This window comes from Cuculus canorus, chromosome 2 (genome assembly GCF_017976375.1).
Source record: "Cuculus canorus isolate bCucCan1 chromosome 2, bCucCan1.pri, whole genome shotgun sequence".
Lineage (NCBI taxonomy): Eukaryota > Metazoa > Chordata > Aves > Cuculiformes > Cuculidae > Cuculus > Cuculus canorus.
This window is the reverse complement of record NC_071402.1, coordinates 142362446-142387803: the sequence shown is the minus strand read 5'-3', so window position 1 is coordinate 142387803 and position 25358 is coordinate 142362446. Positions and strand designations below refer to the sequence as shown.

The window sequence follows — 25358 nt, the reverse complement described above, 5'->3', positions numbered from 1 at the left end:
TGCTCCTGCCCCTCTCCCTGCCCGTCCCTGTCCCTCTCCCTGCCCCTGTCCGTCACTCCCACTGCCCCTATCCCTATCGCTCTCTCTGCCCCGTCCCTCTCCTTGCCCCGTCCCTGCCCGTCACTCCCCCTGTCTCTGCCCCGTCCCTCCCCCTACCCCTGCCCCCCTCTCTCTGCCCCTGTCCCGTCCCCGCCCCGCACGCGCCCAGCCTCACCTCCAGACCCCACCGCGCACGCGCAGCCGCCCGCCCCACGCCCCCTCGCGGCCCCGCCCGCGGCCCCGCCCGCAGCCCCGGGCTCGGCCCCGCCCGGCTGCACCGCGCGCATGCGCCCGGCGGCAGCAGTAGCGCGGGTCCCGTCCCTGGGGCACTGTTGCCTAGCAACGCGTTTCCCTAGCAACAGCGGGGATAACAGCGCGGCGGCCTGGACCGCGGCTGCCGGGAGGGAGACGCATCCTGAAGCGGGACCAGAGCGAGCGAGGGTGCTTCTCGGTGTGTGCCCAGGGCCCCTCGGCGAGGAAGGCGCTTCCCCTTGGCCAAGGGATGACGGCGCATTATGCCCAGGAGAACATCTGTAACCTCCTGCCCAAGCTAGAGAAGCCTGTCAGACCGCTCAGGTACGTGGGTGTGACAGGGCCACCCGCAGACACGGTGGCTGGTTCTGGCAAGGCAATACATCTAGCGGATAACAGATATTAAAAAGTCCAAGTTTTGTGTAGTTCCTGCTCCTCATAATGAATCTAACATCGGAGGGTCTACAGCCTTCTCCACGAGATGGTGCAGTTTGGTATCTTCAAAGCCATGTTGTTCATTGACAAAGAATTTACAAAGCATCTCTTCACCTTAAGAGTGGTGCGGCACTGGCACAGGCTGCCCAGGGAAGTTGTGGCTGCCCCATCCCTGGAGGTGTTCAAGGCCAGGTTGGAACTAGATGATCTTTAAGGTCCTTTCCAACCCAAGCTATTCTATGATTCTGTGATTCTGTTTCCACACAGAGGAATTGCATGACAGCTTTGTTATTTGCACTTAAAACAAATTTTCATTGAGCAGCCGATAAGTTGGGGGTGGTAAAATTTTTTCTCAGTGCTACACTTCTTTTCACGTGTCAGCTGTGCTTTGTGACATAGTTTATTTTGCTTCTCTTTCTCACGACTTACCTTAACATTTTTAAAAGGCCCCTTGCCCCCCCCTTTGTAACACCTTTGAGAGTCTTTATAAAATTCTTATTTGATATTTACACAAGCATATGTTGTTTTTTCAAGTCCATATTACTTTATATGAAAGAAAGCTGTTACAGTATGCATTTTCAGTGAAAGGCTAATGTAGGTCATAACTCAGCTTTAAAATTAGAAATATTAGTGACACTCATTAGAACAGTTATCCCTTTTCGGGTAAAAGGGTTCAGGCTCATGAGATTCCTACTTCTGAACCTCTTCCATGTAAAAACAGATGATACATTTTTTATTTCTAATGTGAATGAAGCTACTTTTAGCAGGCAGGGGACAATGAAATGACAGTATAGCAAGGCATACAGCACACTAAATCCATTCCTTTCTTAATACCGTTCAGAAATTTGGATATTGCATGACCATCAGGTTCAATTGAGGTAAGGGATTCCTTGGGTTGGATGCAATCTGACTAAATCCCTTTCTGATCTGGTTGACTTCTGTTGCCCCCCCACCCTTCCTGCTTTGGTCCATATTGTGCCAAATATCCAGCTGGTAACAACAGTTCCAGAACCTCATTAATAGCATTATCTGACCAGTTTTGACTAATGCGTACAAAATCTAGGGTCTTTTTTTTCAAATTAAATCATATGTATTTCACTCTCAACTGACCAGGTACTACACATGAAACCACAGCAAGCATCCTCATTTTCCCCGACTTTGATATCCCAAGATGACATCTAAGGAATAGTAACTTTCTTTTTACAAATACATTGTCTTCTTTCCCCTTGCTATATGATGAATGGATGAAGGTTCCATAAGTACCCTATAGCCATGTTTTCTTCCTTGCACTCCTCTTCAACCCTATTAAAATCATGTGTCAGCATTTAGCATTTAGCCATTTTCTTGGCCTGAGAAGTCACTGAAAAGTTACAACTGCCACATCTCTTTGTCCAAAGAAATGCCTATAACTCTGTATAAAAGATGTCTTTACCTTATGCCAATATGGAATAAGGTCAATACCTTCTCATTCACTTTCTCATTCAAGACTGTCTGAACTCTACTAGGTCAAACTCCTCATGAAGTTACTACCTGTATGGCTACAATGCCATTCCTAGCAAATGGTGAGGAACACAATAGTGTATGAATTTGGTGGGTTTGTGTCTATGTCAATGGCTGTTCATGATGAATTTAACAGGAAAAAAATTCCAAATAAAACCTCATTCACTATCTTTAGAATATTTCTGGAGTCATGTATAATCTTATGTACCTAATCCACCTTCTGATTTTGGAGATCAAATCTCCAGAAGACAAAATAACTCCATAAGTTTAATTAAGTCCTCTTATATGTTCTAATGTTGTGATCAAGAAAAAATTCACATATTGGACATTTGCAGCTCACATACAAAGGCTTTTATTGATATTGCTGCTGTGATTCCCATTCACTGGCCCAGCATTACATAATTTCTTTCATATTATTTCAGTGTTCCCATAAAATAAGTTTCTTTATGTAATCTTTTTTGTTCTTTTTTTCCTTACCTGAAATTGTGGTATAGTCTTTTCATAAACACACGTTTTTCCTGTGAAAGAAGAGCACAACCATTCATCAGCTTTTGTCTGCCATAAGTTAATATGACATGTTTCCTAAAGATGGGCAGATTTTAAAGGGTACAGTGAGGGAGCTTTAGCTTCAGGAGCAGTGAGTTCTGCTGTCTCAGGAAAATATGTGACAGCTCAGTCCTTCAGGTAGAAGCAAGATGCTGCTAATGATCAGCATTTGGCTTCCTTGGGAGAATATGTTAGCATACTTTTGATTAAAGCAGAAATTATAGTGCCATGTGCAACATTACACATAACAGAAGTGTGTGCATGCCGTGTGCACACAGCTTTTCATGTCTGAGCTCTTACTGATTTTTGCATTAGCCATTTCAGTTAATGCCAAAGCCATCACTCTTTATAATAGTTAAGGATCATCATTCAGATCTGCGTAATAGAAGAAATACACAGTTTGCTGTGCTGTTTTGGAGCATTCATCCATCTCATCTAATCTCTTACAATAGTCTGTAACTGATGGTTCGACAGGAAGATGAGACAATGATACAGTGGACAATAATAAGATAAACTTATGATCAAGGGCATTCTGTCCAGCTCTCAATTTTATTTGATGTGTTTTCTGAAGCATGAGGTTTTACATACCTCTAAAATATGTTTCATCCAATAGAATGAAACAGTTAATGTTCTCATTATCAATACAGACCTCATATTTTCTGAGGCCAACTGAGAGCTTGTCCTTAGATGTCTTATTTTCTGTATAAGGCCTGAAAATGTACTGCAACTGCCGCTTCTGAAACAGCTGAGATACTTTGGTATTTGTATCTTCCTCATAAGACAAACTTTCAAATATAGAAAATCTAGCAAAGTAGGTTCATGATTACCGTTTCCCTGTAGATGCACAGTAGCTACATATTTTGAATGTATTTTTGAACAAAACAGTCACATTAAAAAAACTTTCCAAAATGGAGTTAATTACAACAATAAAGACCAAAATGAGTAATGCATAGCCTCATAAAAATAAGCAATTCATACAATCAATACTCAAAGCAGTTTATTTCCAAAACTTAGCTTTTGTTGAGTTTCAAAATGTCTGTGTTCAGTAATTACAGGATCAGTGCACTTGCCAAAGTGTGACAATACTGATCTTGGAGACACAAGAGAAAAATGAAGAAGCAAGCTAACTTCAGAATCAGAAAAACCACTTGTCAGTGCAGTGCTGTGCTTAGCCTTAGTATGGAGGTTGTATGAATGAGGGCCTTTATTTGGGAGAGAGTATGAAACAAAACAGCTTAGGCTCTTGGCATGAATTACGGCAAAAATGTATATGCTTTGAAGAAGTATTTTTAATAACTTTCTGATCTTTAACTTCTTTATGTCTCTTTGGTGGTTTTTGTTGTTTTTTTTTTTTAACATCTAAGGAATATATCCGCAGCTAGACAACCAGTGAAACATGACACAGAGAAGAATAAAGCTCAGTGGAAAACTATGGGACCAGCAAAAGTTGCAGTGCCGTCTCAAAAAAATTTTCTGAAGAAACATTCAAAGGAACCCAAGCTGCCAGAAAGTAAGTGTAGGCATGAAATGTAATGTATTTTTTAATTTTAAAATTCAATATTATTGTTGAAAGTAACAATTATGGAAAATAATTTTTTTTAAAAAAAAATTTAAATCCTTCTTCTGTGCTGGGGCAGCTTCCATTGTTCCTTTTATAGTATCTATGGTACCAAAATTATTTCTCTATTTTACAAAAATGTTTCTTATTTATTGTCTAAAATACCAAAACAAGCAGCAAGGAGGTTATATATGTCACTAGAAAATACAATAAGTGTTTACTGTCACGTGCTGCAAAACCAGCTGAAATATAAAGAAAAATTATATGTCTTCTGGCTGCACCTATACAAGTGTTGGAGATGTGTTGATGGTATGTATTACCTTCAGGTTCTAAAAATCCATAGTATTTACTTTAATATTAATGATCAGTTGCAGAAAAGAATGATGTACAAATCTAAACTATATAATTCCAAAGTGAAATATCAGCAGGATATTCAAAATTATTATGACACATCATAGCTGCAATCTAGACTAGTAATTTCATTGCCTTGATTAGATCCTAACAGATCTTGGGAAGGAAAGGAACTGTATCATTAACTCAGAAAGTTTTTATACCTTTGTTGGATGGAATTTCAGACCTAGCTCAGTGAAGTCATACTGCTTAATCACCTCCTTTAGAGCATGGCACTTCCATCACTTGGAATTTATCCAGTTATCAGTTGTCTAAATGTGACTATGGCATTGTGTTTGTGGTATCTGTGCTGCTTCCAGAGCTGGGTTTGATCCAACTAGTTACAAAATAGACAACGAGGACAGAACAGAAAGATTGAATCTTTTTCAGTGAGGTCTAGGAGAGTTTAATTCTTTTAGAGTCTGATTACTCACCGTTTCCTTAAAAAAACTGTGTTTCCTAAGCTTCAGATGAATCTTGTTGTATTAGTGGACTGGAGAGGGGCAGATTTAGTCTAGACATAAGGAAGAATTTCTTCACCATGATAGTGATGAGACACTGGCACAGGCAGGCCAGGGAAGCTGTGGATGCCTCTTCCCTGGAGGTGTTCAAGGCCAGGTCAGATGGGGCCTTGGGCAACCTGATCTGGTGGGAGGTGCACCTGCCCATGGCAGGGGCGTTGGAACTAGATGATCTTTAAGGTCCCTTCCAACCCAAATTATTCTGTGATTCTGTCATTCTAAGATGCTATGATTCTATGGACTCCGGTGTTCATTTTAGCCAAACTCGCTTGCCGGCTCCAGAAGAAGTGAAGGCTCCCAAAACAGCAAATAGGCATCAGTGTACTGTAGATAAGAGTGAGCCAGTGCTCACTGAGAGGCTTCAGGGAGCTTGTTTCCAAAAAGACATCCTAAGAGAAGCAGATTTAAGTCTGTGTGTCCTACAATACTAAGTTATGGAAAGCTATTGGGTTGTAAAAACAAAACATAGGAATGCACTGGTTTGTGGGGTCAGTATCTGGAAATCAGCTGTTGTAGGAATGAGCTCTATCACTTGTGACACTACACTTATTTTCTGCCAAAGAAGACGTGAACTCAGACAACCTGAATCAAATCATTATCTCTGATAATGACTGTTAGTTATATCTAGTGGGAAGTAGGGTGGGTCTTTCATCACTCACCTGAAGTGAGTACAGACTTTCTGTTGGTGCCTTGGAGAAAAGATTACACTAAAAAGGAATAGTTTCTCCAAAGAATACAGAAAGGATCGTGAGAAGTTGTTTACAAGTGTTAGGGAGAAGCAAGAGCCAGCCTTTTCCCTAAGGGGAGGTGAGCCAAATATTGAGGTCAACCACAATGCAGGCCAGGCAGTAACCCTACCCAATAGGGCTGCAGTCGCACCACACTGGAGGCAGGCAAGCAGAGTGGAGTAGTGATGAAAACGTGTCCTATCAATAGTCTAGTGAGCAACAGGCAGGATGGGGTAATGGACCAGGTTCATCTGCTGGTTCAACACAGCTTTTCAGGAACAGGAGTAGGGGCAGGTATAGCTGAGAGAGCTCAGCCAGGAACTGACAGACAGGGCTGAGCTGAAATAGGATTCCTGAGCCCAAGGGTGTGGGTTAGATGCCCCAGGGAAAGCTGGTCAGGGCCATTAATGCCTAAGAACGTGGACAAGAAGCATCTCTAGTAAAAGTAATTTTAATTACATTTGAAAAAAAGTCTCATGTTGCTGCAGTTAAGAGGAAATGAACAGCATATTATAAGAAAGACCCATCTAAAACAATATAATATTTCCTACGTTATAAAACTTCTGTTTCACGAAGCAAGCATACTTGTTTTCATCACAGTACATTCCCAGTCAATTCTTTCATTGTAGATACAGTTGGTTTCTGGTTTTATGTAATTTTGTACATAATTTTTCTCTTTTGAAAAATGCAATAACTTTGAACTGCAAAGCTCTTCATGGTTTTTGCTAAGAATGTTTACATGTTCAATTCGCAGGAAAGAAAGAACAGGATAGTAAGAAATTGCCTGCATTATCAGTGCCACAGAGGACGTATCACCCAGTTACAGAAATTCAGAATAGAAAGAATTTTATAAACGCAAACGTAGTTGCTGCTGTGACGGCATTGCCTAAAAAGCCTCAACCTATTTATGTTGATAGAAGACAGGGAGATAAATATCTGCTTGAAACTTCAGGACTTGTTCCCAAATATATTAAAAAAAAGGTAAGTCTTATTAAATTATAGTAGAAATACCAGTAGCAATGCCTATTTTAGGTTCTTTATTGCATTCTCTCATGAAATGTTCATGTTTCTTTTTGTTTGGCTATCACTGCTGTTTGTGGTATGCCTTTGAAATTCATCCAGGAGAAATCATGCGCTAGAGTTGTGTCTTGCCTTTGCTCTATATTTTCTTACTTATGCTGTCAGCAAAAAACTGGTAGAATGATGCTGCTAAATCAACAGCCTACGTGTTGCGTTGGGAACCCAGAGAGTATTTAATGGGGAGGCAAGTGAAGCTCTGTGATGAACGAATGCTGAAAATAGATGGGGCAAGCAGTGGACTTTGTCTACCTGGACTTCTCCAAGACTTTTAACACAGTTCCTCACAGCCTTCTCCTAGAGAAACTGATGCACTGCAGCCTAGACAAGTGCTCAGTGTGGTGAGTGAGGAACTGGCTGACAGGCCATACTCGAAGGATGGAGGTAAATACTTCTTTCTCAAACTGGCAACCAGTCACAAGTAGGGACCCCCAGGGATCGATATTGGGCCCGACACTGTTTAGTATCTTTATAAGCTACCTGGATGTTGGGATCAAGAGCACACTGATGAAGTTTGCAGTGGGGAGATTGACATTCCAGAGGGAAGAGCTACCCTTCAGGAAGACCTGGACAGGCTGGAAGAGTGGGCTAGCAGGAACCTTATGATGTTCAGTGGAGATCAGTGTAAGATCTTGCACCTGGGAATACGTAACCCCGGTGTGCAGCTCAGACTGGATTCCACCTGGCTGGAGGGTCTTGGTGGACAGCAGGCTCAACATGAGTGAACAGTGTGCCACAGCAGCAAAGGCGGCCAACAGGATGCAAAAAAGTTAACCTGCAGCCTTTACAGTGCCTTTGCATGGCTGAACATACACGAGATCAGATACAAAAAACCCAGAGACTGTGCTTATAGCTCTTTTTATTTAACAAATTAAGAAAATCAACTACAATCAGCTTAAACATATTTCCCATCTGAGTTGATATACAGGTGCATACAATGGTGCCAATGTTCAAAGCAATTCCACAGAGCATTTACTGAAAAGGTTTTGAGGATCTCCGTTGTTTGCCTTCACATCTTCTACCAAAGGAAAAATGGGTTCCTTTAAGCATCAACTTGATTTTTGGAGAGTCAGGTCTGGTAAATAGGGTGGGTGCTCAAGTACAGTGATGTTATCAGCTAAAAACCCCTTCACAGGCAAAGTGTTATGGGCTGATACACAGCAACATTTTGCAACCAAGGGTAAGAAAACGTCTATACTTGAACACGTGTCCACTCATACTGAGTGAAGTGATTGAGTTGAGCCTTGTCTTGCTTTACAGGTTAGAACATGATCTATAACCATGTCTTTGTGTCTTCCCCTCCCACTCTTGATTCCCAGGCTATAGGGTTAGTCTAGGTATTTTTGCGTCAGACCTTGTATATAAACGACTCTAGTCATAGTGCTACAAATACTAAAAGATCTATGAATAATTTAGCATTTAGTAGAAAGCAGGTAGACTCTGGTACCTTCCAGCAGGGCTAGATAAGCTTCATTTTACAAAGTATAAGGCAAAATAGCTGTGTTCCCCCAAGTGCATCTGGAATATTCAGAAATTACGTTTCCCCTCAGAAACACAATTCTGCCACATACTGTATGGGATAGTTTATCATTCCTAACTAGTCCTTTGTATGTGTTAACACTATTCATTCTCTTCTGTGGCATGCAATGATCGGCAAAAATCAGGATACAGGAAGACCTTTCAAAGAAAGTATCTAAGGAATGTATTTCAGAACATAGACTATGACACCACATAAAAATGTAAAATAGCTTGCTGTCACTAACAGGTTTCAAATGCCTCACTCAACCATCAGTTCTTATAAACAGACGTTTTGGTTTCTGGGTTCTGTTATCTTACCAAGTTGCAAAAAGAAGTTGAAGAGAATTGCTTATATGTTTTGTTCAGGCTACAAAGATAATCATGTTTGATACTTCTAAGAACATAGTGTTTTAAGATTTTATTGCTTGATGGCACAATATTACACATCAACCTGTGTTTGCAAATGTAATAGGCTGTGGATGACAGGTATGTCTCAGTTTCCTTCTTAAAAGCACATATAAGATACTTCTTCTCCTACCCATAGGATTATGGTGTTACACCAAAATATGTGACACAGAGAAATGAAGAGAAGAAAAGAGCTCAGAAAGAATATGAGGCCAGTATCTTGGAGCATCTCCAGAAAGTAGCCATGAAACAGCTATCTGACGAAGAAAGGACAAGTCTTCTGCAGGTGCATATTTTTATTTAGTATAATTAGTAATGTGTATGAAAGATTAATAAGGTAATGTAAGTCCATATAAATAATAATAAGTATACTAGATTCTTTCAAGGGAGGCAAATGAGTTAGCTGCTTTTTCACTAGATGGAGCTGTAGAACGGATGTAAACTGAACTGAAGGGAGCTGCTTTAGCTACAGTTCTAGTCCGGTAGTACTTCAATTGTTAGATTCCTATTTGTCTAAATGACTTGGAATTTTAGTGAAACTTAAGAGGAGTGCAGAAAATCAGCTATATGGATTTAGCAACAGTTCTGACTCCACTTGTGAATCGTGGAAAAATACAAATTGCCTTTTTTATTTTCCTGATGCATAACGTCGTCACATGTATTGGCAGTTTCTGTCTTCACATTATGGCCTCACTGACTAAAGCATAAGATCATGCTTTAAAATGTAGCAAAACCAGAAAACATAACTAAATTGAAACATATTGATAGAACTATGACTGAAAAAAGTGTATTTTGTCAAGCTGGTTTGGATACTGTCTTTCACATAGTTTGTACTGCACAAAATACAAAAAAGATAAATAATAACATAAAAGAAGTAGAGCGAAGAAGAAACATTTTAAAAGTATATTTCATCCTTCAACTGGAATTTCACATGATGACAGTTTAGGCACATTTCCTATGAAAATGAGGCTTACATGACTGTGATATCTATTTATCAGTTTGTCTCTTAATAATTTGATCTTAGCAGACACCTGAAACAAATTAGCAGAAGGATGCACAAACACAAAATGCTAAATTGCCACAAAAAAAGCCAGCAGAATATCTAAAGCGAAAACACAGTGTCTAACTCACTTGCAAAGACTAACTGGTTAATCGGCAAAATCCAAAATAGCTAGCACAATGGTGTCTCTTCCTTATGCAGCAAGCCGTAAAAGCAAGGAAGGACTATAGGAGAGAGGTGAAGGTATTCATTGACAGTAATAAATAAAGAACATAACACCTAGAGTGAAGATTAATATATTTTTATGGTGGGAAAGGCATGGGACAAGCTGATGATCCAGCAAGTTAACTATGCAGCAAAATGTGCAAAAAGGCATGTGAGTTCAGCTGCTCACAGTTCTGCATTTAGTTTGATGAAAATTATACTCTGTATTTTTAAAATACAAGAATGCACTGAAGTATTTTTAATTGAGAAGTTTTTAGATTGTTTGTATTAACTCAGCATTTTCTTTCAAATTTCTCAAAAAGTTTGCTCTTTCATGGGCCAGATGACTTATACAGTTATATTGTGAGGAGGAATTAGTGTCCCCAGGGGTATGTGGCTTCTACCCAGTGCTCAGCTGTAGACATATGGGAATTCCTGTCTCTTAAAATAATTGACATTGCTAGTGAACACATGTGCCCTATCTGATTTGAAAGAATACGTGGCAATGGAAGTCTGAGAACAAAATCAAGCCTCATGAACTTAGAATAATAAAGAGAAATAATTTGTGCCAACATTCTTTGAACTCTCTCTCCATTATGCTTACTTTGGTTGGGATTTTCTAAGAATAAAGAGTATGTTGATAAATGCAGTACATATTTCTCACTGACCCAGCATATATTAGAATTCCTTATATAGGCTTAGACACTCAGTTTGTGATCTAGCCCATAGCAATACTGATCAGTGTTTTACATTGCTGTTGGAGGAGCTGTGAGTGAGATTTTTACACAGGGAGCCATGATTTGCTTTTGATCTGTCCACTCTGTAGGGACAGAATAAACTGTGATGACTGCATGCCCTAAACTCACTGTTTTCAATGATTTCCAAACCAGCTTTTACTAATGTACACACACACACAAAATAATTATTTAAAAGAAGATATTAATAACTCTGCTATGAAAGTTTTGGAAATACTGTGTTTTCATAATCATGTAAACTATATCTTATGCCCGGTAGACCAGGAGCTTCATTTAAGTACTGTACAGCTTTGGATTGCAAAGACAAGTAGCATTGCAAGACAGAAAATAAATAGACTTGTTGCTCTTAGTTTCACATATAGAGATAGGTTTTTTAAATTTATGTAGATATTTGTCTATGAGGATTGTTGGAATAACCCTCATGGACAACACTGAGATGCTTAATATTTTCTGGTTTTTTCTGTTAGATCAAGTCATATGGTGGACAAGTGGCATAGTTTTTGTCAGTTTAGGATTTTTGTAGCTCATCCTTCATTGGCAAGTTTAGTGATTGGTTTGTGGCCTCCTAAAGACTGCATTTTTTCTCGCCAAGGCACAGAGTTTTAAAAGACCGTACCTTTTATTGGATCAGAATCAGCCAAAATTATTTCTGTTGCAACTACTTTGACTTTTAAGCATTTAATTAATGTGAATAAATATTATCCATGTATTTACCTGTTATTTTAACGTTGAGGTGGCCCTTATCACATACCATATTAACCAACCCCCCCAAGTAATTTATATACATATTATTCTTAATGAAATAAAGTCTTCTGATATATTTCCTTTTCATGTAATGGCACTAGGGGCTGAAAAAGAACTGGGAAGAATTGTATCGTGAATTTCAGTGTCTTCCAGTAGAAATAGACACCATACTCAAGAGGCTCTATAAAGAAAAGCTGGAATCACAGATGAGACAACTGGAGCATGACATAGAAGTAATTGAGAAGCACAAAGTTATCTACATTGCAAATGAGTAAGGACTGATTTTCAGATATGGGCTCTTTCCTCCTTTTTTCTTTCCCTGTCCCTACATCTCCATGCCCCTAAATTCTCAGAAGAAACTGATGCTGTCAACTATTCAGAAGGAAATACTCAACTAATATAAGAATGCAGCTTCTTAGAAAAGTTGTTATATATAGCTCTCATCTGTGTAATTCACTAAATGTTTTGAAATAAAATTCTTAATTAAATTTTGAGTATAAACTGATGAATTTATTATTCTTTGTAATTTTTATTAACTACTAAGATTACTATAAACATAGTACAAAAAGCATAAAAAATACTCTTGCATGTGTTTGGAGCACTTCTTTCCTTGCGTAGCCAAAACAAAGTGAAATAATTGGCTGAAGACAGCTTGGTAAATATAACTTCAGGGTGGGATGGCTTCTGGACTAGTTATTAAGGAGCTGTTACAGTTTGCTTAAAAGCTTAAATGACTGTATTTCTAAACAGCTTGGGTTCTGCATAATTTTTTGTGTTCTCATTTTTTTTTACCGAACCCGATTTTTATAGTGGAAGCCCGTAATAATATAGACTTCACACAATATAAATACCACATGTAGCTTGCTGTTTGTGTTTATGTATAAACAATTCTGTAATACTATAGTAAAACTACAACTGAAGTAGAAAGACAAGTTTTGTTTTCTATTATATGTGTAATGTTAGAATGAAAGCTATATACTAGAATGTGAGTCAAGACCTAGGCAGAAATCATAGCAGCACACTATATTGCATATTTTGTATAAAATGAAAATTGTTTTTCTTTCCTACCGCTTAACCTTTGCTTCAGAACAAAGGGGGTTTATGTGTGGTATCAGTCATTACCACCAGCAGCTGTTGTGACATCCATAGTATCTGACATCAGCAGAGGATGAAGTAAAAAATTTCAAATGAACTATCAAAAGCTAAATTTCCCCATGCATTAAGTTCCTTTCATAAATTTGTCTGGGAATGGCTTTGAAAACTTCATGGTGATTTGGGCTACAGTTCTTATCTATGACATACACTAGGAAAGTGTGGGTGAGCAGGAATGTGTATTTTGTTCTTTGTAACTTATCGTTAAGAAATCATGTTTATTTTTTAAAGATATAAGCTGGAAGAAAGCTGTGGTTTTGTAAAACAGTAATTATTTCATTTACTGTTTACTCAAAAGAATGATTTGGGCTGTTTATTTTAACAAAGCCACACAAATCATATGCACTTAATAACAAGTCACATTATCTCCTAGAGAAGTACAAGATGCCTTTTTTAAGAAATGCAGTACAATCAAACATGGTCAAACTAGATTTTACTCCAGAATGGTGTGCATTCCCACTGTCTTGCTCTCAGCTTTTAGTTACCTGTACATCATTTGGCTGAGTTAGGTTGAGGATCTGGATTTACTTCTTTCATTTATCATCAGTGCTAACTTTATGCAAATGCAAATTAGGGGATGGCCTGTCCCATAATTTGGGACAAGCAAAGGGCCCACATTTGGAAACATGAATCATTAACCAGTAATAATGACTTGTTTTTGAAACTGTGAGAAGGATGCCAGGATATTATTGGGAAGTAAGGAAGTAAACAAAGGGGTGGAAAAGCATTCCTGCTTAGCAGGAGAGGGAAAACTAAAGCTCATGCACTTCTTTAGCTGAGTCGGCTGTCACTTGTATCTTTCAAAAGTGCTGTGGGGTTGGTTTTGCTTAAACCTCATATAGTGCTTTGCAGGTAGCTCTGTTGCCACACGGGAAGTTCCTCTCTTGATACATGCAAATAGCTTCCATCGCCCGATGGGGAAGGAGCTTATAACTTCTGCCATCTATTTTGATGTGTACTCCATGTGACCTACCAACAGTTCTGATTATGGAAAAAATACATTATCATGAAAACCGCTGGAAGTACACATAGAAGGAGATCGCTCTTACCCTCTGTCTCTGGGAAGTTTGACAAAATAAATTTACCGAATCCAAAGAATGTCAGTCTGTATTTCTATGTTCAGGAAATACCAGTATTGGAAGTGTAATGTTCATGAATCAACTACTATGTACCATCAGTATAGCTAAAGCAAAAAGTCAACAGAATTTTTCCTTCATAAGATATAATATTAACAGAAACAAGTCTGTACAAAGGCTAAAATATTTACCAGTTGAAATGTTCTCTAAATTCACTCGTCAATTACTGCCAATCAATGAAATAATGAGAAAGAAAAGTCATCAATATGCTTCTAGTACCTCAAAATTATTTTATCACACTGGTGCTTTGTAAAGGTCCATATTAAATTGGATAACCATCACAAAACACTTGCTAAGTGGGGTCTGAATGCTCTATCCATCAGCAAGAGTTATGTTGCCACAAACTGAAGATATTTCCTGTTGGAAGTTGTGCATGACCAAACTGTGTGTCTATTTTTAAAAATAGCAACATGAAATTATGATAAATATCTCACTGGCTGTTTTTCATAATGATACTATTTATATCCAGGAAGGAAGGGATCAGATATGGCATCGTCACAAACACAGGGAGTTCCTGATTGTATGGCTCCGATAGAGCTGCCTCGAGCGAGCATCAGATCTGTCAGGGGCATAGGGCTCCATGTGGCTGGTCTCAAAGCATGGTGGTTTCTTGGGCTCTGTGTGCAAGAGTTCCTCAAACTCTTCCTTGCAGAGGGGTAACCTCATTCCCCTCATGAAACAGTAACGGCAAAATTCTCTGGGAGAAATAACACAGGAGAAATTGCTCATTGATTTTATTTTCCTTAGGTCTCTGTAGGTGAGTTTTATTCTTAGGTGCATGTTCTGCCCCCTTGATATTTTCATGAAAAACTGGCATCATAGGCTGCTGCTGTGATTGATCTGCCACAAAGCTACAATCAAGTCCTTTCACTGGCTTACCTTTCAGGGAAAACATCATATCTAATGATTTCCGCCGTAATGAAGGCAGGCATCTTTCAGATAAGAAAATTTCACATATATGCAGATTAATGGAAGTCCTAGATAAATGCTAGTCCTAGTCAATGCTCTCATCCTTGGCTTTATGATGCTTGTAATGTTAATCATATAAATCATATAATTAGAGGACAGATAGGTAGCAGAATCTATTATTAAGGTTGCCTGACATTTCCCATAGTCACAGAAGCCAGCTGCTGAGCCCTGCAGCTGGTGGGGATCGTCCACCCCAGTAACTAGAGGCGTATGGAGCCTGACCAGGCCACGGAGGACTGGCCATTTCTCCCCATGGGCATCTGAGGTAGTGATGTATATGTGACTGCTGAATGCCTGGATTGTATTTTTTCATTCTGTCTCAATCTTGTTCCAGAGCCTTTGTTATGAAATGTTTTGTAAATAAAAATGTTAGTAAATTCATGGAGTTCATTCTCCAGGCTAACCAGTAGCATTATGTTAGGAATCCAAAATGAGATGCGTTTCTTGTTTGTGTTCTTTTCTTTACTGTTTAAAGAGTCCTAATGCGACTTCCATTTCACCATGTTAGAAAAAACATACTTGTTTTTTCTTCTAGACTGTACCTCCAACAAATGGTTGTAGATCAGCAGGCATAGCCAAATTGTAGACTTCATTCATGTCAGCTGGTCATCTTGATGCTGCTATGAGGATGAATTTCTATTCAGTCACAGTATATCCTGTGTTGTTAGTTGTTATTCCATGCTTGCCTCCACATTGACTCCGCAGCATGGAGAAATTCACACAAGCTTGCAGACACTGGAATAGCTTTGTCTTCAAATCCTTCCTCTAATGTTCTTTACAATAGTGCCCATTAAAAAATTAACAGCAGCTGAGCTGCTGAGCTGAGAGTAGGGCTTATCTTGTAGACCTGTGGAGTTTCTTTGAACTCCCATAGCACGGTAGCCAGTTGTTTCTTGTCTCAGCCTTAGATTATAAGTTATCTGTCATGTTGATCATCTTTTTCTCTCTTTGCTTACTGTAAAAAAAAAATATTGTCTGCAAGTAGAGCTTTTACATGCTTATAATAATAATAATAAATATGATCATCTGGGGATGAATTTAGACCATGGAATAAAGGGAACGGATTCAAGTTGTTTACTAAAAGGATCTGTTTTTCAAGAACTCTCATCTCATTTGTTTCAGGAACAGGAAGGCAGGAGCTGAAGGAAGAGAAATGAGATTTAAAGCACTTAACTTACTCCCTGGAGCAGTATGATTTATTTATGTCTTTGTCATATAATGCTTTTGAAATGCAATGGTAAATGCATGATAAATACCTGGCTTTTTCACTGGTAGCCATTAATATTGCATTTCTCATTTTTGGGGTTCCTGACTTCAGCAGTTTGAGCCCATATGTTTTAAATACAGGGTATGTGTGCCGAAAGCTAGAAGCTATGCTTTGAACCTAGACAGTGTTATATCGTAGTTTGTAAGCTATTGTCTCAAACCGGTCACTCAGAATTAATGAAATTAATGTTTAATTTACTCTTGTTAGGTGAGAGCCCCCATATGGAAAATTCAGGTGACTCAATCCTCTAATTCCCAGAGCTGCTGTAAAGATAGACAAGTATTCTAGAACTGTTCCCATATTGTTTTGAGGGTCATACACAAGCTGCAGAAGTAATGTATTAATTCTCTCTTCAGAGGGAAAAATTCAGTAGTGTTCATCATGTGGTGCCAAGTGCTGCACAAGGAACAACCACATTTTGCGGTTTGCTGAGGAGGAATGGTCTTTTACAGAAACAATATAATTAGGAAATGGTCTAAATCCAACATTCCAGCACCCTTAGGGAGCAGGTCATTCTGTGCAGCAACAGAGCTCAGGGGTTAGTGGCTGTGAACATCTAGCGTGCCTACACTACAGAAGAACTTGCTGGACCAGATTCTGCATTTCAATACACTTTTGTTACTGCACTGTTTGTTCTACGCAAGCTGTGAGGCATACAAAACTATATCAAAGACAACTAACATATTTTTGGGGATAAAACTGTTATTCATTTACTTGTTTGGAACACTCAGAATTATTTTGTTTTGCAGATTTTCCCAAATTTGCAGTAATTTATTAAGAAAAAAAAAAAGAAGAGGTATGAAGCCAAGTGAACAACCTCCCTTCAAAAGGAAACAAACTCTAGCAGTTAAATTCATTACATTGGGTGTGACCCACTATATATTTACAATTCCCTGACTAGTTTTCATGGCCATGCGTGATGAATTTGTCATAGGATATGATGTGAGCAGCATTTCTTGAAAACAATGCTTTATCATTCAAATGTCAGTACTTCTCAATAGCTGGTTAGGGGAAATATTTGCATAAAATTATGAGGGAAATAAAGTGTTTTCTAGTATTAAAGGACAAGAGGAAATTTTTGTTTGTGTTTATTTCAGCTATAAACTCTATATTAATAACATGAACCTGAAAAGCAGGAAGAATATCTTCAGGAGCCAGGAAATTGCAAAGCGAAGCTCTTGCTGCTCTCGTCTGGCACAGTGAGATTAATAACAAACAAAAATGTAGTTTGTATTAAAGATGCTTATCATGGACCAAGTAAGTCAAAGCCCAGAATTCTGTCAAGCAGTGCCTAACACTGATTTAAAGATCATAAAAAAATTAAAGCCAAACTAACATCTTTCAGCCATTTTCTTGATATTACAGTTATTGTAGTTAATTTTCAAAGCCTAAGTCAGTCTTTTCGGCTCAGGACAAGTTAGCTGCAATAGCTAAATGCTCTGAGCTTCCCTTGTGAATCCTAGATGCTGCAATTGCTTTAAAGCTGAACTTTCCAATTCCTCGAGGTGCAAATCATGCTGAAATTGAAGGTGGACAGAAGTTAGATTCCAGCTTCCAGTGCCACTCCATCACCTGCTGTAGCACAGCAGTCACAAAGGGGAAGTATAGCATCTCTGCTGTACATCACAGGATGCTACATACCTCTGCCTCATTGAATAGCTTTTCCTGAAGTCTCCCTAGGTTCTTGAATGTACAGGAACGGTTTGAAATACTGCTTCATGTTCTCCCAGATGTCTGTAACACTGTTTGGCAAATACATTCTGCTGCACTCAGGGTCTTTGACAGCCACTCTGTGGACTGGGGAACTGCCTCAGGTAATGCAAAAGAACTCAAAATCCTGGAATACATTAAAACAGGATATGAAAGCAATTTAGAATTGCTTTCAACGTGCCCTAAGTACTGTATATGCAAGACTTCTGTTTTAATATTCTCGCCAGTGACCATTTAACCAAAAAATGTCTTCCACTGCAACAAGTCGGGGGGATGTCACTTACCTTTTAACCACTAAGAAATGCAGGTTTATGCTCGGTAAGATTGTTTACAGCTTTGCTGTTCACATTACAGCTGCAGCAACAGGCAGAACCAGAATATGAGCTCTTACTTCTTCCCTTAATTGGCAAGCTTCTACCTAGGTAAGCCATACCTCCTGATTTTCATGCTTTTCTTGTCTATTTTTGGTGTTTACATATTAAACTGAGTTGTCAAATGTTTGTATAAGTTCCTGAGAGGAGAATACATAATGGACTTGCATAGGCTAAGAGGTAACTGTGTCTCTTGGACTGCTTTCTTGATATATCCCTGCCCCTAACCTTCTATTTTCAGTATTTATTTCCATCACCGTTGTGAAAGGGTGGATACTACATGTCCGGGTTTTATCAGTAAGAGGGTAAGAGAAGAAAAACGTGTAACTGAAATTATAAAGTTTGTTCTATAAAGGCCCAAGATATAAATACATTCACAAGGGATTTGCATGTAAATCGTAACTCTGCTTTGTTTCTCTGTGTGTTGCTTCTTCCATCTGCTCCTTTATGGCTGTTGGCTATGTGTCCAGATCTACCCAGACGTACTTGTTAGTATGACCTATCCTGTTTTCTTTGTTCTTTCCTCCTTTGATCATTTCCCATGGTTGTATATGTAAGTGTTTATTCTTTTCCTCCTATTTTTAGTTTATAAACAAACAGCTAAACAAAGATAATAGGAACATTCTTCAGAAAGCTTACAGTCTTTTTTCAGTTATTGCCCAAATACAGTGTTTTAAATAATCATATTTTGGCTCTAATTAAAAAAGGTTTTGAAAATCTACTGTAAGCTCATTCATTCTACACTAGTTCATACTATAAAAAAACAATGTAAACATTCAGTATGTACACATATCTCTGTAGCGAAATCCTTAGCAACTTCATTTCCATCGTGCACAAAGAACCTCATTAATTCTGGGTTTATTAATTCTGTGTTTACAGATGCATGAATTTATCTCACTTGCAACAAAACTAAAAAAAAATATTACATTTTATGCCAAAAAAAAAAAAAATTACATGAAGAACAACTTTGTGGACTGGAACGATAGCTGCTGATAAAACTGTACCCCAGCTAAACTTATCTAGTTTTTAATTTCTATGCTTTTCTTTATTTTTATTAGTGAGACATGACACTTCTTAAATGAGCACTGTGGAATTACTGGAAGAGAAGAATACCAGAAGGAAGATTTGACAAAATGCAGTCATCCAACCTTGATGGGAAGAACAAACATTTCCTGCTTAAGTTTTTAAGCACAATGCCAGAATTATTTATTTTGTAGTATCTCATTCATGTTAATCTTTTCCAGATTGTTAAGCTTCTGTCTATGGTGTAGTTAGAACAATCTCTTGTATTGGTATTGCAGTGGTTTGATAAAGAATGTGCTCAAAAAGACAGAAAACTGTAATAATAACCCGACCAGTCCAAAAGGTAGAAGAAACTAGCACTCATACAGCAGTGGCAAAATCAATCTGAGTTTCTAGCTGTAATCCAAATAGCTTTAGAACTATAGAGCCCACTTCTGTGATGTTTGTGCAACGACAGCCTTATCTGTAATGTTGTGGTAACTGAATCAGATTGCATCAGCTTCAGGGCGAATGTGGGCTTCGGAAGGGGTTCTTGCCCACCTTCAAACAAGAATAATCTTCAAATCCCAAAATGTGATTGTAGGTACAAAGCAATAGCATTTAGTCCCAAAGTTTAAATTAAACATTAGACTTTCTTTCTCAATAGCTGTATGAAATGTTGACATGCAATTGAAATGCAAAAAGTATTTAGGGATTTTGCCCATTACAAAAATATTTTTATGTTCTTTATGTAGGTTTGTACAAATCTGCATGTGCTGTTTATCAAATTCATTCTTTTTATTAAGTGCACTGTAAACGACTGTGAAATGGAGTTATTTTTTCCCAGCGTACCTCAGTCTTCATACACAGGAATTACTTCTGAAGCAGACATATTCTGGAGTTGGCCTCTGTCACTTTATAAACCCGGTCTTCTGTTCTTTCAGACATACTGTCACCTATAGTTAGAGTTCTTCTAAAGGCAGTTCCTTAATCCACCAAAAAGCAAACAGATCTGGCTTCATATAAGAAACAAACCATTTAACACAGATAATTTTCAATTGTTTTGGTACTCAGCCAGACTTTAATTGAAATTCATTTATAGAAACCTTCTTAACACCAAATTCCTAATCTATTAATTGTCCTATTGAACTTACAATAGTTCTGATGTAAGTGCACTAACAGGATGCACCTGACAAACAGCCCACAATAAACACCAAACTCTAGTGCAGACACGCCCATAGTGTACTCTGGATCAATCAGTTATGACTACAGCTTGGGTCCTACATGTCTTAATGACTACATTCTGCAAAAGTAGTATACCAAATAGAAATGCCTTCCTATTGGGTCAGTAAGATCCCCTCAGGTATCACTATGGATATTTCACTATGCCCAGCTCTCCCCCAAACCAACTTTTTCTTCCTTTAGTACTTTCTAATAGGAATGGCAGGATTCTATCGATTGTACGTCACAAATAAATACCAGAAATCATAAGCAACTTTCATTTTTCAGAAAGTGAAAAGCTGTAAATTTATCCACAGTGGACTAAGGCTGTTGGCATTTTTCTCCAAAAGGCAAGATACAAAACAGAGCAAGTCCAAATTTGAACCTCTTATATAGGAATGTAAAGACAGTCAACAACCAGAGCAACTCAAGAGAAGAAAAAAAAATTCTCATCTGTGAAGCTGTTAAAATATTAATAATAATTTTACAGAATTGGAAGGAGAATGGCAGAAGGCTGCATGGTTCCCAATCAGTTTTCTTCTACCACACCAACAGCGTGAGCCACATGGTAGTGGGCTGAAGGTATTGGGAAGACATAGCTTGCTCCAGCACGTACACAGCAGTGGGGAAGAAGGAGCATCGGTTCAGAAGTCAGCAAGGATGGAAAGCAAGATTAAAGACCTATTGGAACTTTGCTTTCAGGCATCCTTTTTTCTTCCTAGGGTATAAGCAAAAACCTCTTTTAATGTCAGTTTAAACTATACCAGCTTAATCTTATAGAATCATAGAATGATTTGGGTTGGAAGGGACCCTTTAAGGTCATCTAGACCAATCTGTCTACATGAGCAGGGTACACCTTCCACTAGACCAGGTTGCTCAAAGCCTCATGCAACCTGGCCTTGAACACCTCCAGGGATGGGACAACCTGACTTCTCTGGGAAACCTGTTCTAGTGCATCACCATCCTCACAGTAAAAAATTTCTTCCTAATATCTAGTCTTTCCCCTAATATCTAGTCTATCCCCTCTTTCAGCTTAAAACCATTACCCCTCACCCTATCCCTGCACTCCCTGATAAAGAGCCCCTTCCCAGCTTTCATCTAGCTCCCCTCTAAGTACTGGAAGGCTGCTATAAGGTCTCTCCCCAGGCTGAACAACCCCAACTCTCACAGCTGGTTCTCATAGCAGAGGTGCTCCAGCCCTGTGATCATCTCTGTGGCCCTCCTCCTGACTCACTGTGAGAGATCCATGTCCTTCCAGTGCTGACGGTCCAGAGCTGAATGCAGTATTCCAGGTGAGGTCTCACCAGAGTAGAGGGGGAGAATCACCTCCCTCAACCTGCTGGTCACACTTCTTTTGATGCAGCTCAGGATACGGTTGGCTTTCTGTGCTGCGAGCACACAGTGCCAGCTCAGGCTGAGCTTCTCAATCCATCAGTACCTCCAAGTCCTTCTCATCAGGACTGATCTCAATCCATTCCCTGCCCAGACTCTATTTATGCTTGATACTACCTGACCCAGGTGCAGGAGCTTGCTCTTGGCCTTGTTGACCTTCATGAGGCTCGCACAGGCCCACCTCTCCAGCCTGTCCCGGTCTCACTACCTTAGCCCAGGCCTCGCTGTGTCCCAGCCTTTCCACCCTCCTGCCACCCTTGTCACCAGGCCTGGCTCCTTCAAGCCCAGCAGCTCCCACTGCCATCCCACTCGCAGCTAAGTGCACAGCTGTGCCCCACTCTCCGTGACCTCGCCTGCAGCCCAGCTTAGGCGTTATAGCTGGTATTCCTTTTCCTCATTTCAGACCTGTGGTGATTGAGTCTGTCTTGTCAGAGCATAACAAGAGTGTATGGGTGGCTGTTCAGCTTGGGGACCAGGCCCAGTACACGGGATCCTGCCCCAGCGCACGGGAGCGGGGGGGGGGATCCTGCCCCAGCGTACGGGAGCGGGTGGGGGGGAATGCTACCCCAGCGCACGGGAGCAGGGAGGAGGATGCTACCCCCAGGCACAGCGGAGCAGGGACGGGGCAGCAGCTCCCGCCCACGGCAACACAGAGGGGGACCTGCCCCCCGCTCACGGGCGCCTCCCGCGGCAGCAGCGGCGGGCGCAGCGCGGCCCCCCGTGGCTCCGCCGCCCCGCCCCGCGCAGCCCCCGGGCGCGCAGAAGATGGCCGGGCGCGGCGGGACCAGCGGAGGCCGCGGCGTGGTGGTAAATGCGAGCGTCGCCCCGTCCCTCCCCGCCCCGGCGCAGCCGCCCGCCTCGCCCTCCGCCCCGGCCGGTTCCTCCGCGTCCCTCCCGCCCCGCCAGGGTCCCCAACGCTCCCTCCCCGCGCTGCTCCGGGATGTTTCCACCCGGTTCCGAGTTGTCCGGAGTGGCGGCCGCGGCTGCTGGGGTGACCGAGGTCGGGTGCGCAGGGCTGCTCCGACACGCTTGGAGGCCCCTGAGGATCGGGGAGCGCCGCCGAAGCTGCCCCGTGCTCGGGAAAGAGCCGAGCCATGGCAGCGCTTTGGAGTGGGGTGAATGGCGTACACGGAGAGGAACGCGTGTGCGCCTTCTTATGAGGGACACACCAGATCCTCCTGCAAAGCAAATACTGTCCCTGCCACCGCCTTAAATGCGTTCTTATTCCGTCGTGGCATTGGGATTTTAACCAAGCTGCAGAGCAGCCGTCCGTGGTGTGGCCCCAGCTGAGGGCTCTGACCCTGCCCATGCCAGCATCCCCTCATCGCCCTTCCAGAGAAACCCGTCACCCTGTGTGCGAGCTCTGCCCAAGACCACTGTGCATCAACCCTCTCTCCTGACATCTGCGCTATAAATGACATTTTTAAAGTGTGTGCATCGAAAGAAGCGTGGCCAGCAGGTCGCGGGAGGTGATTCTGCCCCTCTATTCCTCTTTTGTGACACCTCATCTGGAGTATTGTGTCTAGTTTTGGAATCCTCAACATAAGAAGGATCTGGAGCTGTTGGAACCGGTCCAGAGGAGGGCTACAAAGATTATTGGAGGGCTCTCATACAAGGACAGGCTGAGAGAGTTGGGCTTGTTCAGCCTGGAGAAGAGAAGGCTCCGAGGAGACCTTATAGCGACCTTCTAGTACCTGAAGGGGCTACAAGAAAGCTGAGGAGGGGCTGTTTACAAAGGCTTGTAGTGATAGGACAAGGGGCAATGGGTATAAACTGGAGAGGGGCAGACTTAGACTAGGCATAAGGAAGAATTTCTTCACTATGAGAGTGGTGAAGCACTGGAACAGGTTGCCCAGGGAAGGTGGTGTTCAAGGCCAGGTTGGATGGGCCTTGGACAGCCTGGTCTAGTGGAACATGTCTGTGCCCATGGCAGGGGGGGTTAGGACTAAATGATCTTTAAGGTCCCTTCCAACCCAAACTATTCTATGGTTCTATGATTCTACGATACTATGACTGTTCAACAGGGTGCTGCAAAGGAGGAGGTGAATACTGAAAACCATGTTCTGCTGTACTGAGTTCTTCTGCGTGCCACAAACAGATGCGTGCACACACTCCCCAGTCCTCCCAAACCCAATGAAAAGTAAAGCCAGCGCAGTGTGATTTAAGTTTACAAAAGCTGGGCTTTGCTTGATACTTACTCCCTTGTTTTATACCAAAGCAAAATCCAGATCATTGTTGCTCTGAAGCAAGTGTGGTGCTCAATCCTAACGTGTACCCACCTTGCCAGACAACAGAACTAGCAAAATCCAAAGGTGTTGCTATGGAATGTGTCCAGCTTCTCTCTTCTGCCTGAAGGGACCACTTTTCTGTAATGCCGTGTGATTATAATCCTTTTTGTACACATTCACATCAACTTCTTAAAGACCGATTGAAGAATTTCTGCTGAGCTCCTTGAACACACCAACCCTGAACTTGAAAAATAGCTCACTCTTTCACTGTAGGACTTTTTTTTACATGTTTGTGCACCGATATAGTTAGGATATGTGTTTATTTAGACAGTTGAACACTGTCTTTTTATTGAAACAATCACAACTATTTCCTTCATATTTTCAAGGGCTAAAAGCCAGAAGTAAATGGAAGTTGAGTTTAATCTGAGGTGGATATTTTTTGGTGCTTAGCTATTAAGCTGAGGATAATTGCTCTCTTTTTTTTTCTTCCCTAAATTCACAAGCAGAATACTCATAAAATTTACAGTAACTTGAAAATTGTCCTATAGCATAACAATGTGAATGGCAGGGTAAATGAGAATTTCTAGGCCTTATTGTTGGGAAGTGCCTTTTTAAAAGGAAGAATATGAAATAGGGTTATTATATTAGAAAAATGACTAATTAGAAAGTACATGTAAATATAATCTGATTTGTCAGATGCCAGTGAGCACTTGTAAATAGAACTTTTATATTATTGCAAAGCAATGCAGTTTATATTCTTTTATTCAAGACAACCAGAAGGATAGGTAGGAGAATAAAAATGTTGTCCTGATCCTATTTCATAAAAGACTTATTGTAACCTAAGTAAAAGCTTTGAGTTTGTATAATTTCTGAAGCGGTTTCTATCCATTTAGCTTGATCTGCGTCACACTAAAACCATGCAATTTGATGAGAATGCCTAAGTAAGCAATACTGACTGAGTTCTCAGTGATTGTTTGTAGTACTTTAGCAATTTAAAGCACTATCTCAAATTGTTTCATTTTATGTTAAAATGCTTTTGAATACAACCATGCCAGACCCGTTGATTGCTACAAAATATCTAAAAAGTGTCAGCCACCCTTATATGTACTGAAAATGAAGATGGGAAAATAGGCTTCCCAGGCTTTCTGCAGAAGTGTATTTGGAGCAAGATGTGCCTCTAGGTAAAAACCTAGCCAAGAAGGATATATATAATCTCCTGTTTCTATGGAAGTGAGTAA

General features: G+C 40.4%; 2 protein-coding genes across 5 annotated transcripts in view; both read left to right on the top strand.

Moving 5' to 3' along the window:
• The first annotated feature begins 330 nt into the window (after window positions 1–330).
• ENKUR (enkurin, TRPC channel interacting protein) lies at window positions 331–21093 on the top strand. 3 transcript variants are annotated; one of them, XM_054060818.1, is made up of 7 exons: window positions 331–615; window positions 4151–4282; window positions 6724–6950; window positions 9109–9255; window positions 11774–11943; window positions 18261–18328; window positions 19336–21093. In XM_054060818.1, the coding sequence occupies exons 2-6, from the start codon at window positions 4204–4206 to the stop codon at window positions 18307–18309; spliced, it is 672 nt and encodes a 223-aa protein (XP_053916793.1). In that variant the 5' UTR covers window positions 331–615; window positions 4151–4203; the 3' UTR covers window positions 18310–18328; window positions 19336–21093. The 3 variants fall into 3 exon arrangements, with proteins under 3 accessions (XP_053916793.1, XP_053916791.1, XP_009567632.1); XM_054060816.1 differs by having other exon boundaries at window positions 4137–4282; window positions 19336–21092; XM_009569337.2 differs by lacking the exons at window positions 18261–18328; window positions 19336–21093 and having other exon boundaries at window positions 4137–4282; window positions 11774–15173.
• Window positions 21094–22588: 1495 nt separating this feature from the next.
• PRTFDC1 (phosphoribosyl transferase domain containing 1) overlaps window positions 22589–25358 on the top strand; it is a 45404-nt gene continuing 42634 nt past the window's right edge. For both annotated transcript variants that reach the window (XM_054058373.1, XM_054058372.1), the window contains exon 1: window positions 22589–22699. In XM_054058373.1, coding sequence (XP_053914348.1) covers window positions 22658–22699 — 42 coding nt within the window. In that variant the 5' untranslated portion in view covers window positions 22589–22657. The remainder of the gene's footprint in view (window positions 22700–25358) is intronic.